General features: G+C 34.9%; 1 protein-coding gene across 3 annotated transcripts in view; it reads right to left on the reverse strand.

Annotated features, from left to right (window-relative positions):
- The window catches only part of LOC149792815 (uncharacterized), a 77,501-nt gene that overhangs the window by 10,911 nt on the left and 50,501 nt on the right, over positions 1-16,089 (reverse strand). For all 3 annotated transcript variants that reach the window (XM_089971269.1, XM_089971268.1, XM_089971267.1), the window contains 12 exons: positions 15,890-16,015; positions 10,123-10,254; positions 9,542-9,673; positions 8,991-9,245; positions 8,402-8,521; positions 7,400-7,522; positions 6,613-6,744; positions 6,232-6,348; positions 4,594-4,851; positions 3,875-4,009; positions 1,411-1,614; positions 112-224 (listed from right to left, as the gene is read on the reverse strand). In XM_089971269.1, the coding sequence (XP_089827395.1) occupies positions 112-224; positions 1,411-1,614; positions 3,875-4,009; positions 4,594-4,851; positions 6,232-6,348; positions 6,613-6,744; positions 7,400-7,522; positions 8,402-8,521; positions 8,991-9,245; positions 9,542-9,673; positions 10,123-10,254; positions 15,890-16,015 (1,847 nt within the window). The remainder of the gene's footprint in view (positions 1-111; positions 225-1,410; positions 1,615-3,874; positions 4,010-4,593; positions 4,852-6,231; positions 6,349-6,612; positions 6,745-7,399; positions 7,523-8,401; positions 8,522-8,990; positions 9,246-9,541; positions 9,674-10,122; positions 10,255-15,889; positions 16,016-16,089) is intronic.

A 16,089-nucleotide genomic window follows, 5' to 3' on the forward strand; every position in this document is an offset into this window, starting at 1 on the left:
AGATACATCGAGATATATCGTGCTCTTCGAGTAATAAAATTGTTACTGGTCTGGTGCTCTCATAATCTCTTTGACAAATAACTATACATGATAGTACATTTTTATACTTACGGCTTCCTTCACGGTAACTGAATAGTGTTGATACATCTCCCCAACGTTTAGATCAATTGAAGTTGACAGCTCTATGTTCAATGTAATGGTACAGGCAATACGTAAAAGGCCATCTAGAAGCAAGAAATGACATATTTAAACATTGTTATGTAGACAACCTCGCAGAATATCATTTGATCTTCATAACGTCATTCCTCAAAATATTAAAGCCAGTTACAGTGGGAATGCAGTTAGAATGCAATCCAAAAATCTAATAAGAAAGCCAGCTAAGCAAACTGGCCAAGATTGATTCAGAATACGATTACAAAGCATATACTGTCCTTAATACGAATAAACAACAAATAAAGAAAACAAAAGCGACAACTTCCATTTGAAAAATTTGAGCTTGTATCAATTGTGATATAATCTATGTCTGACAATACAGTTTGCTTTATAATAAATGCATCATATGACTACTGCGTTATTTGTGTGTGTGTTAGAGTGTGTGCGTGTTTGTGTCTGTGATTTCGATTCTTAATATAGGTTTAAAACGTTTCAGTCATATCGATATGATGTCTGCAGTGTGTCAGTTTAACGTGATGTCTAGCACTGGGGCATTATTCTGGAGACATGTAGCATTACGTACACCCAGTCATATTATCCAGACTCCAGGCCTATCAGCCATAACATTATCTCTCGATGCTGAGTGCCAAGCGAGACAGCTGCTAGTACCATTTTTAAGTATTTTGTATGAATCGACTGGGGTTAAAACCCTCCGACTTACCGCAATCGCTTTAGCCACATGAGCGGTCTCTTATTTTATCTTAATATATCAGCATTTTGATTTTATATATGCAACACGAGTAGTATCTATACGTGATATTAATTCATAAAACGGAATGGTGCAACGACCTATGCATCGGAATTTATTACAAAGTCATTTCCATCAGACATTCTGATTTCTTTTGGTGACATAAAAATATTGTTCGTCATGAGATAAACACATTCTTTTATTTGTGCTCATTGTCAAATAGTTTCAATCATTTCTTCGTCAAGTCTGGCAAAAGATATAATTTATTCGCCAAGTTTCATAAATTTCATTTGAAATGACTGTTGAAAGATCTTTCAATTCTGAGGCAAAACTCGTGCAATTTGTAATATCACCCTTTGAAAAAATAATACTTACAATTTTTTTAAATAGCATATTTTTGCATTTCATTCACAAGAATATACCCATAAGGCATATAATGATGTCAGTATATGTGTTCAGACAGGTACACAAACATACATTTGCAGCTATGAATATTTGACTATGCTTACTGTTGGTAGTGACCGATGGTGTCATTGTCGATGTGGATGTTTGAGAAGACGTCGCTTCTGATGACGTAACGAGATGATCTGATGATAATGTTGTTTTTGTAAAGGTCAACTGTTTTGTGGATGCCGTCATCATCCCAGTAGTTTCAGTTGTAATTTGTTTTGTGCCATTTTCGCTAACGGCTGTCGTGGAAATGGTTGAAATACCTAATATAAGAATAAGTTGTCCATGTAATTTGTATCTCTTGCCTTATATTGTTGAAAAATATTGTGTTAGATTAGAAAAGCACAGCCCTAGACAAAGTCTTTTTTTCGAAACTTTTACTTCAGTATGTGTCATCAATACTGCTTTTGTTCTGAAACACAAGGGCTCCGCAGAAATTTCACATGTTTAACTGGACGTTATAGAATAATTTTCGTGGGAACACAGTCACATTAGTGGTTATGAATTTAAATGAAAAAATGATTAAATTATATTAAAATTAGTTTTGTGAAGGAGTGCATCTTTAAATGTAGATAGATGATGATGTATACTATGTATACTGACAATTATGGATAACATATATGATTATATGACACTTAATAGTGTGTACGAATGATTACTGTTATCAGTTGTTACGTCTATATAATCCATAATAATGATAAAAAGTTCTACTCAAGTCCAAAATAATAGAATGTTCCGACTGCTTGTCAGATCCTCGAATGTATTGATCTACTTACAGTTCTGATGTATCACAATGACATTGTCCATAACTCCTTTGAATAAATTCACAATAGTCCCAGAATAACATTTGAGTCAAAGGGGCACTTTGCAAAGCCAATAAATAATCCAAATAGACGTATCCTCTCAAAGTTTATGTAAACACAGCATTAAGTATATCCGCAGACAAAAGAACATATTATAGAAAAATCCGAAATAGGAATGAATCCGAATTAGGAATGAATTAATTGTTCAGTCGTCTCCTTATAAATACCTGCAAGAGTATATTACGACAATATGTCGCAATATACATTGCGTGACAGATATTACTACTCAATCTCATATTTTAAAATACATATTCAAGTGACATATGGCGCAGTACTCAACAACCTGAAGTTAACTAGCCAACCATAAATAACTCCATGCTCGAAAATTTGTTTATTATTAGAAACAAATCTCTTAAATTATGTAATATAGATAATGGCTTGATAAACCTTGACGATTGTGATGTATGAACCTTGGCCTTGCTTTCAAGAGGAACCGAAACATGATTACTTTCTACGGTTGCTGGAGTTAAAGAAGATGCCTGAGGATTGAACAGTGTTATTATCTTTGTTACTGTAACACATGAAGCTGTAGACGTCCATAACATTGCAGCCAACTTACCTGTAGTTGATGTTAATATTTTCTTCAAAGGCTCAGTTGAAATCTCTGTGGCTATAATCAATTTCTACTGAAACATATTTCTATTAATTTTCACAAAATACACTGTTATATTGCCACATTGGGAAGAGAATATATGATGATAAATGAGACAATTAGCTGGCTGACTATTCTACAGAAGAGGCGGCTACCATCTCCCCAGGCAACACAGAAATCGAAAATTATATGAAAACCGCTAATTCATTTAATTCAGTATTTGTATCGACCTTGACGCAAGATTATAAAGGCAATAATATCACAAGGTGATATAATGGAAATAAAAAGAACACTGCGAAATCTGCAATAGTGCAATTAAATCTGTCCAGACTGATCTCCATACGAATTACTTAGACCTATTATTCACACATTGTTCGAGATAACTCAGAGTTCTAGAAACTACTTTTTCAAAGCTAAAAGTTGTCTTTATAAATTATGCTTTCAGACGTTAGAACTTCCAGTCAGCAAAAAAGACAACAATTTCTTGTTGTTTTCGTATGATATCAATATAATACTATCGCAAGAATATCAAATATTTTTGTCGGTTTTTCTTTTGATGCGAGGTTATTCACTTCTTATCAAGCGGACACGACACTGTTGTCATAAAAATATTAATATCTATACTCTGTATCTAGGTAACAGCACTTGACTCGAGACTCTCTTCGCGAAATATTGACAATGCGTAAAATTTAAAACTATTAAATAGTTCCTTTTTAGACAGAAACAGATATAGTACGTTTTTTTGATATAATTATTTAAATGTTTATGAAAGGTTTTAAGATCTATTGAGAAAGGTGGGAAATAATCATACCTTCTGAATATTGTGTTTGTTGAACGTGCTAAACTATAATGCAAAAATGAAGGGTTTACATGAATTTGAAAGGAAAAAAGTGGGTGAGAAAAGTAATCTAATCGAATTTGCATCGGTAAAAAAATTAAAGTGGAAGAGCGACATATCTTATCTTCCAGCCGGAAGAGCCTCATGCGAGACAAATAATGTTTCTACCTCGACTGCGATTTCCTGGTCTCTGCGCGAACACCAACACAAATTATATTTATCTGAATTACCTTCTTCGCATGACACGCCTGTCCAACCATTTAAACACGTGCATGTACCATCAATTTTATCACAGCTATGTGTGTTCCACATCACGCAGGTACATTCATCACCGCAGTCTCTTCCGTAATGTTTACTATCACATTCTGAAAAAAATATCATATCATGTTCTGATGTGTTAAATTCGTTTAGAGAATGATCGACTTTATTCCTACGTATGTATGTCAAAAGTTTCAATTAATTATTATTAAGCTAAAACAGCGATTAAGCAGAAGTTTGAATTGCAGAGTACCAAAGTACCTAAAGAACCAAATCAAACGAGCAAATAAATGCAAACAGCGAAGTTCTTGTAAGATAAAATAAAAGGGTTTACAGATTGTCTCCTTTTATGGATTGATGCATTTGTCTCTGTACAACATGGTCTGGGTACAATATCTCGTCTATACATGCAGATAAGACAACGAAATTATCATTCATTGTTCTACGTTAATAAAGGCTGGTCTGATGAAGCATCATCAGGTTTCCAGTCCTTGTGTTTATTTCACTAACAGAAAAAGAAACAATTCCTGAAAACAAAAAGTGGATCGGTGATGTAAGTAACTAGTATGCTCATGACTATATCTAATTTGCCTATATGACTCCACGGGAAGTGTTGATAGATATGAAAGTAACCCAAATATATGCCTAAAGAATGGAACAAGTAATGATTGTTTAATATATCAATAATTACCTTGGCATTCGCCAGAAGCTGTTTGAAAGAATCCTGTATGACAATCGCAGGTATAGGATCCTAAATTGTTGTTGCAAGTGGAATTCAAATGACACGACAGTGGCTTCAAACATTCATTTATATCCGATTCACAAACGACCCCTTCCCAACCAGGAAAACAAAGACATTCGCCAGTATTTTTTTGACACTTTTCAGTGTTAGATACATTACACGAGCAGTTGTTATGGCAACCATCGCCGTATTGACCTTCAGGACACTCTGGAATTGCGAATACAATTTAGTATCAACATAACATTCATGATTTTTTTTTTAAAGTAAGCTAAACGCACTGTCATAAATATTTCTTCTTCATTTTACCAGTCTTCTAGATGCATTTAATTTTGTTTAGATTTGTTTATTTTTTACTTTCTCCATTATATTAATTTCATTCTGTCATTAACGGGGAATGATTTATACAACCATCGGGTAACACTCAAATTTTCAAAGTCAATACAATATTGAAAAATGTAGCTCCAAAACTATAAATGATTGAAGACATTTATAGTTTAAAAGTTAGTTTCTTTATTTTTCTTTCAATCCTTTAATAGAACATAGACATCATAATATCACGCTTGAGGGTTTTCGAGATGGGGTGAGGTGAGGCTGGGGCTGGGTAAGCTACTATTTGTGATTCAACCGTATCAATACAAATTTTACAAATATAGCATAAAGTTTTACAAAATTAAATTCAATACCCAAATTAAGATACGAAAATTACGATGTTGTATTTCCTAACAGTGCGTTGAGACACTTTGGATTTTCGTAAAGAAAAGTATGAGGAGCAGTATTTTCTTTTCTAGTTCATTGGACACAGCAACGCAAATGTTATCATATTTGCAGCTTAAATTACCTACTTCGTTTCAGACCAAATGTTTAAAACAAATTAGATACTTTTAGTTACATTCAGTGAAGCTGACCTAAAACTTGATGGAATAATACCTAATAACTCAACTTTGTTTGCGTGTGTGTGCTTCTGGCCTTCTCAGAATGTTTTGTATGGTGTCTTATGAAAGTCCTGAAGACCTGAATTGCTTTATAAATTATTTTCTTTTTGTGTTGTATCTGTTTCTGCTATTGTTTGATTTTATAATTAATAACTCCGTCAGGCACAGCAGAAGACAGCAAGGTTCTCGTCTTTTCAAAATTAGTTCGCAACGCGTGGACACCATACATGAGATGACCTGACTAAGGCAACCGGACTGAGATAAGAAAAGAAAGGTTACAAAACAGCTAGATTTCTGTTTCGTATTGGTGAGAAAATGAGTATATCATACAAAGTTAAGACCATCTGTTGTACCGAATTGAATATTGCAACTCAGTTGAATCCATTCATGGAGCCTGACTAATGTTGCAAAGAACTATTTCTATTAGTTTTATCCCTACGTCACATTAATGGCGTCATTATGAAGTCCGTCCGTGAAAGATCGTTCTCAATCAGTACATTTAGTTTTGCTGTTTGCAGACGATTTCTTTAAAGATAATTGACTTCAACGTGTCTTTATATCCTGAATATTTCACAAATAAAAGCTTGTATTACAATCTCTTTACACGAAGATATAAGGAGTTGTACCACATACAAACAGAGGTTGATTACCATACCAATGCATGTTTTTGCATCATTTGCTATCTTTCTCCCCGGACCACAACTACATATGTAATCCCCCGGACGATTTGTACATAATTCATTGCACGGATTGCTTGTGCACTCGTCAAAATCTGAAAAAGCATAAAATAAGATTTGATTAAACTACTTATCATAAAGAGATAAAGCTCTGATAGTGACGTAAATATTCAAAGATGGTAACGCATTATCAAACTGTTTTACGTTAATTGGATATTTGATGCGTTAGAAAATACGTGCGTGTCGAACCAACTCTTTTCCTTACCAACTGTTTGTTACCATATAACTAACTGTACTTATTCTTACAAGTATGGATTGGGGCATAAATATATAATTAGATCCAGAAAATCATTTCCTACCTTCACACGTTCCATTCTTGGCAAAGACGTAACCCTTATCGCAGTAACACTCTGCACTACCATTCTTTTCGACACAAAATGCTCCCTTGTTTTTGCATACTAAATCGTCTTGCGTTTGGCATAGAAAAGCAGCTGTAACGGAAGAAATAAATCGCATAAGTACTTCATTTAAAATGACCGCACACACACACACACACACACACACACACACACAACAACAACAACAACAACAAAAAACCAAAAACAATTACAAATGCAAAAGGTGAACCACGTTAAGAAAAGGTAGAATTTATTAAAAATGTAGGTCAAACCTGCTCTGGACATTGCTGATATCGGCAACGTTAATTTTCTCTTTTGTCATTCCAACTACTAAGTGATTCATAGTAACTGTGCAAAGCAGAAATGTTGTGTCATATGGATGCCGATAAATAGTCTTGAGAATTATAATTAGCTATATGAAAATACTATCGGACCACATTTAATGTCTTTGGGCTGAAAATAAATCAATGCACACTGCCAATTTTGTGCGATATATTTTTCTGGTTAAGAATATCCACAAAGCAATACATTTAAAAACAATGAATGCATGTATAATGTTACAAGAAGAAGATTGCTATAAGAATCCCAATAATTGTTTTATCACATTTGTATGTGTGTGTCTGTCACTTCTTGGTTTCACACGGTTGCTTTCTTGACGTCCTTCCCATCTTACATACGTATGTATGTATGTTTTGGTGTGTGTCTGTATTCATGTAGTTAGTTTTCTTGACAACATATTAGTACTTACGAATACATGTCCTTTTGTCAGTAATGTTCAGCTTAAATCCCTCTTCGCATGCACATCTGTAACCCCCAGGCGTGTTTTCGCAAAAATGATTGCAGTCGTTCTGACCAGCACATTCGTCGATATCTATTGTAGATAGATACATATATCTATAGACTGACAAAGGAAAAGCACTGGAGATAAAATTATTAAATTAACTTTTTGTTTTAGAAATTTTAGATACATGTTTGATTGGGTTACTTTTTAGGAAAACTATATACCCCGGGTATCTTGCTGTCTATTTATCTCTGATTTTCTTTTCAAAAATTGGTTCTCCGGGGGCCCCGAGTGGCCGAGTGGTCTAAAGCGCTATCCGTTATGGATCACTGCCATCTCACCTCTGTCTGCGTGGGTTCGAGTCTCGGATTCGGCCAATGTAGGTATGTGAGAAAGCTTGTCAGTATCTTCTCGTAGGTCGGTGGTTCTTTCCGGTTTTTGTCCGGGTTCTTCCTCCACCATTAATACTGGCCGCCATGTATAGTCTTTCGTGTGCTTAAATATGGCGTTAAACCCTACAACAACATCAACAACTAGTTATCCTATCATCACGAATCCACCCAGACTATTATAGTTTAACGTTTTTAGATAGAACATGTTTATTTTCAACAGTGAACGGTTTTAAATGCTCCTATGAGTCAAAAATAATAAAGTAGCTCAAATACGTATATGTAGTAATAACCGTGGTCCTATCACTGTAGAAAATGTTGATGACTTGACCTGGATCTCACAAACATAACCTAAGTATGGAATTAAAAATCAGGTGATCTGACTGCCCCTAAATTGAAACCGAACTTACACTTTATAAATCAAATTGCTTAAGACAATACGTATCATTAAGTGCCTTCTATGATGGTAACTTGTATACCAAAATGAACACTTATAATGATGTAGGTTCTCTATTTTTGATCCAGACAGTAAAGAAACTTAAATATAGTGCACATGATTAAACAGTAAAACTAGTCATACCACGACAGTTGATTCCATCTTGCAGGAACCCCTGTTCACACCCACACTGATAAGAGCCTTCTTTGTTGACACATATCTGAACACAATCATTCCAGAGGGGATCCATGCACTCGTTAATGTCTGCAATATAAATGAGTTCATTTAAAGTTGAATGACAACGAAATCCTTTCAAGAATCGTCCGATTTGTTAGAGTATTTAAGTCTGACCTAAAACTGTCCACTTTGTTGGTTGTCTGGATTGTTGGTTGGTACACATATGCATATAAAAACATAACAGGTTGTATTGTACCGTGGTCATTAGAGTATGGTGAATTGCCAAGAGACACACCAAAGCATTCAATACGGGCTTGTCTGGATAAAACTGGAACCCGATCCTACGGGGCTCTTAAAAATGACCGGACTTTCAAAAGAAAGTTACAAGCAAAGTTTTATCCCTTGAGCGCAGATATGGTGATAATAGTGAATTTAATACAAGCAATATTTTCATTGATGAGTATTATATTGCATTATATATGAGCCATAAGAGGGTTTGGCCTACGCATTATATGGCTCTATTTTGCTTTTACATTTTCAAGGAGCAATACAGTACCTTCACAACCATTGCTTGAGTTTGAAAAACCAGAGGCACAAGTACAGATAAAGGACCCATTCGTGTTTACGCACACAGTATTTTCTCCAGGGCATGGGCTTGGTATGGCAGTGCACTCGTTCTTATCCAATGTACACTTTTCTCCACCCCAGCCATCACTACAAACGCAGCCTTTGATTGGATCACATCTATCCGCCCCAATCCCGCAGTCACATGGAATAAAACAGTTAGGTCCATAATGATACTGGTCACATTCTAGAATAAAATATAGGAAACATGTACAACTCATGACTAAAAGCAGTTCCTCACATAAAATGTTGTCTTTGTTCTCTGGGATAGAGAAAAAGACTCTTAGCATGATAAATATATTTAAAAGTAGATTAGTATTTTGAAATTTAAGATTTGTTTTAAACACTTTGCGTGTAATGATGTTTAGTAAGGAATACTATTTTCAACGACAAATTCTCATTATTTAAGCACATTATTTTTGCAAAACACTAATATATAAGATCTTTTTGTATTTCTTTCTTTACAATGATTTTAATACGTACCAGTGCATGTCCTTCCATCATTTTCCAATCTAAATCCAATACTACACGAACATGTGTAATCGCCGTCGGTATTTAAACAGGTACTCCTTTGGGAGCAATGATTTAAACTGATGTCGACACATTCGTTCATGTCTGCAATGGAAAGAATGTCTTAATTATAATTATTTAACTTACTTTACTCCTACGTATATCAAACATATTTCTTTAAAGTTGCGCATAATAAAATCTAAATTGCTGATTTAGAATTATAATCGTTTATATTAGATACTGTATAATTTGTGCCAATTTCAGAAGCTATCGCTAGGCCAAATGAACAAATATATATACTATCGAGCGTAGCTGACAAAAACTCTTTCTAATTTGTTCTTTCATTTCGTATATTGATACGAAATCAAAGATACAAAGATAAATTAAATAGATCTTGAAATGGATAAAATAATTTGAAGTAATGAGGTTTCTTTTCATGGTACTTCTCATAATGTAATGGTTAGTCTTTGCACTTTTTCAAATTTGAACGCAAATGAGAAACGCAAACTTTAAAAAGAAACCACAAGCGTAAGTAATTGAAGAAAAAAACATACCCATGCATGTCTGTTTGTCTTCCAGTAATTCAAAACCCTGGTTACATGAGCATTTGCTTGATTTCTCCGCCCTGTTTACTATGCATATCTGCGAACAGTTCAAATTGGCAAAAGTGGAACAAGGATCTTCAACTGGAATATAAAACAGTACAGATTGTCGACCTATTATCATTTATGCAAACCACAAGCTACGTATTTCTACTACTCTAACAAAATAACTTTAAAAAACATTAATTAATAATTTAAAATGTTAATGTAAAATTATAAAACGAAACGTTTCATAGCTTATAATGTTATTGTTATAATCAGTACATACATTATTTTTTCAATACAATTTTACAGACCCAAATGCCCATCGACGGAAATGTTGACAATAAAAGTAAACACGCAGATTGTAAGATTAGATTTACATCTACATCATGTTTCTATGCATGTATGAGTAGCACTGTTGAGTTGTCTGGTCTTGGCTGTTCTTCGCAACAGCAGACGTTTGTTTGTTTTAAAAGAAACAATTTGCCCTCTGAGCTACAAGTAGGGTTTTGTAACTGATAATATTTTTGTTTTCCTTCATAGAATCTGTATATCGAAGACATAAAACAATAATTTGCACTTTTGTGGATATGATTTGCTCAGTCTTTTGACAGGGTGTGGAGTGTCTGCTTGTGGAGAATGTTGATTAGCACTGCTATAAATAGGAAAATACTCCGGTGATAACACTGGTCAACAGTGAAATCATTACTGACTTGAAAAGGCCCTAATCTGTAGTATTTTGGTGTGCCGAACACGAATATAACCGTGAAAAATTTGTATTGGCTCTCGTTTTGAAGATATTCATATACCTCATTTTCTATGTTTCACTGTGTAAATTTCTCCAGTAGGACTGCAGCAACATCCGGAATAATGATGTAACATTGCATAATACCATCATGCTCACATCATCCACAGTTGATTGCATCATTTTCTGATGTAATGCAATACTAATGCCATGCGGCTGCTGAAGTAAGTTGACGTCAGCAGTGTACTATACATGTGTAGGCCTATTATACTAATGCCAGGCGGCTGCTGAAGCTGACGTAAGCAGTGTACTATATAAAGCCCAATCAGATAGGTTCAGCATTTAAAATATTTTAGACGTTGTGCGAGACAGTTCAAGCTACTGTTACATAAAACTTATTATTTTATCCATTTACGTACAATAAAGAACAGTAATGCCTCGAAAGTGTGTTAATACCGCGGACAATTTTTGCTATATTTGTGGGGAAGTGACATTTGCCAACCAGAAGAAAAGTATCAATTCTCAAGTGAAGAAGGCATATCATCTTTACTTCGGATGCAAGGTTGGTGACCAAGACAAGCCTTGGGCTCCGCATATATGCTGTGCTACATGTACAACACAGCTTTCACAGTGGTTGAATTGCAAAAGGTCATCAATGCCGTTTGCAGTCCCAATGGTGTGGAGAGAGCCAAGCAACCACCTAAATGACTGTTACTTCTGCTTGGTTCCTCCTCTTTCCGGCGGAATAACGAAGCGAAAGAAGTCGAGAATAGTCTACCCAAACATTCCGTCTGCATTGAGACCAGTTCCACATGGTGCGGGACTTCCTATTCCAGAACCTCCAGCAGAATATTCTCTTGATTCATCTGACGAAGACAAAGGTGAGTCGACCTGTTCTTCTCCTGGTCCATCAGCATGCAGTGATCCAGATTTTCACTGTGGTGCATCATCAACCCCACACAGAATAACACAGGAAGAACTAAATGACCTGATTCGTGATTTGGACTTATCAAAGAACAAGGCAGAATTGCTAGGATCAAGACTCCAACAATGGAATCTTCTAGAAGAAGATGTCACAATTACTGCATATCGAAAGCGCCACCAGCAATTGGAGCCTTTCTTCAAAAAGGAAAGTAATCTGATATTCTGTTCCGATATTGAGGGCCTCATGAATGCTTTAAAAATCACTCATGACCCACAAGAATGGAGACTATTTGTGGACTCTTCGAAACTGAGTCTCAAGGCTGTGCTTTTGCACAATGGAAACATTCTTCCATCTATTCCAGTAGCGTATGCTGTCCACATGAAAGAGACATACGATAACTTAAGGCAGCTACTGAATTCCATTGAGTATAACAAGTACAGCTGGCACCTCTGTGGTGATTCGAAGGTAGTTGCCCTTTTAATGGGACTGCAGCAAGGATATACAAAATACATGTGTTTCTTATGCGAGTGGGATAGCCGAGCAAGGGAAATGCACTACATGAGGAAGGAATGGACTCACAGGCAGAATGTAGCCATTGGAGAGAAGAATATCCAACACCCAGCTCTGGTTGAGGCTCAGAAAATCTTGCTACCACCCCTTCACATCAAACTAGGTTTGATGAAGAACTTCGTGAAAGCCATTGACTGGACTTTGCCAGCATTCCGATACCTGCATGAAAAATTCCCTCGACTCAGCGAAGCAAAGATTAAAGAGGGAGTTTTTGTGGGTCCTCAGATTCGAGAGCTTTTCAAAGATGACCGGTTCAACAACTTGCTGGAAGGTGACGCGAAACAAGCATGGAATGCTTTTCGCCCAGTTTCTACAAACTTCCTCGGAAATGTTAGGGCAGAAAACTATAAGGAACTAGTAGAAGACATGTTGATGAAGTATAAGAAACTTGGCTGCAATATGTCTCTGAAGATTCACTTCCTTCATTCCCATTTGGATTTCTTTCCTAGCAACTGTGGTATTGTTAGTGATGAACACGGCGAACGTTTTCATCAAGATATCGCAACAATGGAACAAAGATACCAGGGAAAATGGTCCACTACAATGCTGGCTGACTACTGCTGGACACTCCTCAGAGATGCTCCCGAACAGCTGTACAAGAGACAGGCGAAGAAATCTAAGATGTAGTCAATGACTTGATTTTTTATAGGTAGGCTATTACAGTTGACCTTTTACTATTGGAATGCATTTCGTTATGTAAACATTAATTTCTTGCAGATTACAAAAAAACTAGAGCCAATTTTGCAATTTGACTGTCATATTCGTGTTCAGCACATACAAATTGATAAGAATTGACTAATTTTATTTCAGTAACATGACTTTTGTAAAAATTTGTTGTCCAGTGTAATGAAAGTATGTACAGATGTAAAGTTCTGTGTCTTCCAAGATCGAAAGAAATCAGGGCTTTTGACTTACAATCATTGTGTTAGACAGGCGAAAATCTTTCTCGTGTAGTATTTGCCCTGTAACTAAATCACACAGAAAATCTATTTCTGAACCTTAGGCGTAATGCCATTACAACTGAGGTACTAGATGGAGATAAATAAAGATATTTACAACTATTTATTTAACACTATATAGACGATACCGTTGTCTTTTCGAATAATTAAAGAGATTTGCAAAATAATCCTGACATATTCTTTGATTGCTGCCGAAACTTAAACTTATCGTTAACAGAAGCAAATTAAAAAATATAAATTTTGGGAAATCTGGAAATAGATAAAATGTGAAGTTCAGTTTAGGAATTTCAGAATATGAAATTGTCAAAAAAATAAATACGTAAGATTGATTCCAACGATGAATGGTAGATATTTATTGGGAATTAAAACTATAATTAGTCAAAGCAGGAATATCGTGTACCTATTTATGGATAGAATAGTGAATATAATTTGGCCTCCTGACTGTCAACTGTAACTTTTGACATAAGAATAGTTCCAATTCTTACATAGATAAATGAGATATAGGCTTTTGAAAAAATAGACGTTACGGAACGATTTCATTTAGACCTTTTAAAAAATATGCTACAAGTATTTTTTAAAATCCATCCCACACCCCACGTATATTCGTTATGGCGAGCTTCTTAGAACTCCTCTACTTTCATACATAACAAAGTATAATGGTTGGCTATTGGGTAAATTTCAGCTTATAACATGTATCTGAGGCTATTACAGTATTATGAAAATGATTCAGGGAGAAGCAAATGTATAGCGAGCATATATTTAAGTTTGAACGTCTTCGTTTTCCATTCGAATATTAACTGTGAATGTGCATTCAAGCTGAGTTAGGCTGCAATTACAGTGAATAACATTATATAGTCCATGGCTGATGTACACGCATTCCAAGTGGAATATAAGTTACCTCATATGTTGCATATTGCAATGTGATTTTAATGCATAATTCATCAGTGTCATTGTCAACTGAACTTGTTTGCAATGGGGTAAGAAATGACAGTCAAAATGACTCTGTACATTTAAAAGAAATGCAAAGTCAATAATCTTTCATCAACTCTGTAAGTACGATAAAGTGAAAAGACTTTTAATTTTCTTTATGGTATAATTAGCCAAACAAATCCAAACCTGATTAAAACATCAGTTTCAAATACTTTTCTTGAATCGTTTCGGTATTTTGGGTAAAAACGGATTGTTGAGGGGACCATAATTTCACAATATTATTCAGGTATACCCCTTACAAAATACAAATATAAGGTACGTATCACTGTCATATTTACAATGTATTTGATTGTCCTACTGACAAATCACAATATTCGCATGGACATTGAAACTGAAGGCACCTGTCTGCTACAAATCCATTTCTCAAATCTTCAAATTCACTTTCATTTGCAATTTCTTGCATCTTTCATGAACGCTGCTTACATCTCACTGCAGTAGCTCACAATCATATATCTGCCGGATAAATTTATTCATCCTTTCGTCATCAGCAAAAAAAGACACTAAATGGAGGTTATCCAAATATAATTAAATAAAAGCAATTTGGGTTCCAAAAATGACCCCTGAGACCCCCAAGACATGACGTCACACCATCCTAAACATTGACAATTTCCGGCAACTCTTAAATATGTCACGTAAATATGATTAACATCAGGTTAGACTGTTACCAGTAAATGCAGAAGATAGTAATCTTTGTCAATGTATTTTGTGAGACAAGGAACGAAATGCTTTGAAAATAAATCAGTATAAGATGCATCAGCTTATGACTAACTCTCAATTTTCTTTTAGATAAAATCAGTCAGCACGCTAAATTGGTTACTATAGTAACGCCTTGGCATTAATCCATTTTGTTCTACATATATTATCGTGTTTAAAAAAATCAAAATGATTATCTAAAATATTTTCCAACATTTTATAATGATTGGTAAGATTGGAACCGGTTTGTAATTTGAAACCAAATTTCTTTCAGAAGAATTCAGACTTTTAAAAGTTTCTTTTACCTGGATAACTAAATTGCCAGTACGTGTTCATAGAAGAATTTTAGTGAGATTATCAAAGCAAAGGAAAGGGTCAATTGATGGAATGCAGTCTTGTAAATCTGGTAAATAATATACAGGGTTGGAGTTCAAGATGCATTTAAATAACATATTGAGCATGTTTACAATATCTAAAAACGTTGGTTGAAATAGAAGCTCCATTTGCAACTGGTAAAAGGATTGAATCATCCTTATTTATATCAAAACTCCAAATCCATTTAGGTTTTTCTAGCGTGAAAAATATGTTAAACAAAATGTAGCAATCCTTCCTAGATGTAACACAAGCTTAACGTAAAAGACAACAAATTAGAAATACCTCTTCATGTTTCCTCATTTATGATACTATCCAGACAAAACTCTAGTTTCATGTTTCTTGTAAAAAGAATCCAAGCTACTTTCCAATAATGCATGTATGCAAAAAACAGATTTTCACCACACATTTCGTCACTATTTGATAGTAACTAAATAAACATTTAAGTTGTCGTAGAGATTGATAGCGACCAATACAACTTGCCTGGTTCACAAGTTTTTCTGTCCATTTTAAGGGCATACCCATAATAGCAACTGCATGTAAACTTGCCCGGTGTGTTTTCGCACGTGTGTTGACAGCCTGACTGACCATTAACACATTCATCTATATCTGAAAAATAAATATGACTACAACTTTACATCTGGCTGCCAGCTTGTAAATAATACATTTTTTTCTTTCTTTAT

Source organism: Sinohyriopsis cumingii, chromosome 9 (genome assembly GCF_028554795.1).
Source record: "Sinohyriopsis cumingii isolate HCF-2022 chromosome 9, ASM2855479v2, whole genome shotgun sequence".
Classification (NCBI taxonomy): Eukaryota; Metazoa; Mollusca; class Bivalvia; order Unionida; family Unionidae; genus Sinohyriopsis; species Sinohyriopsis cumingii.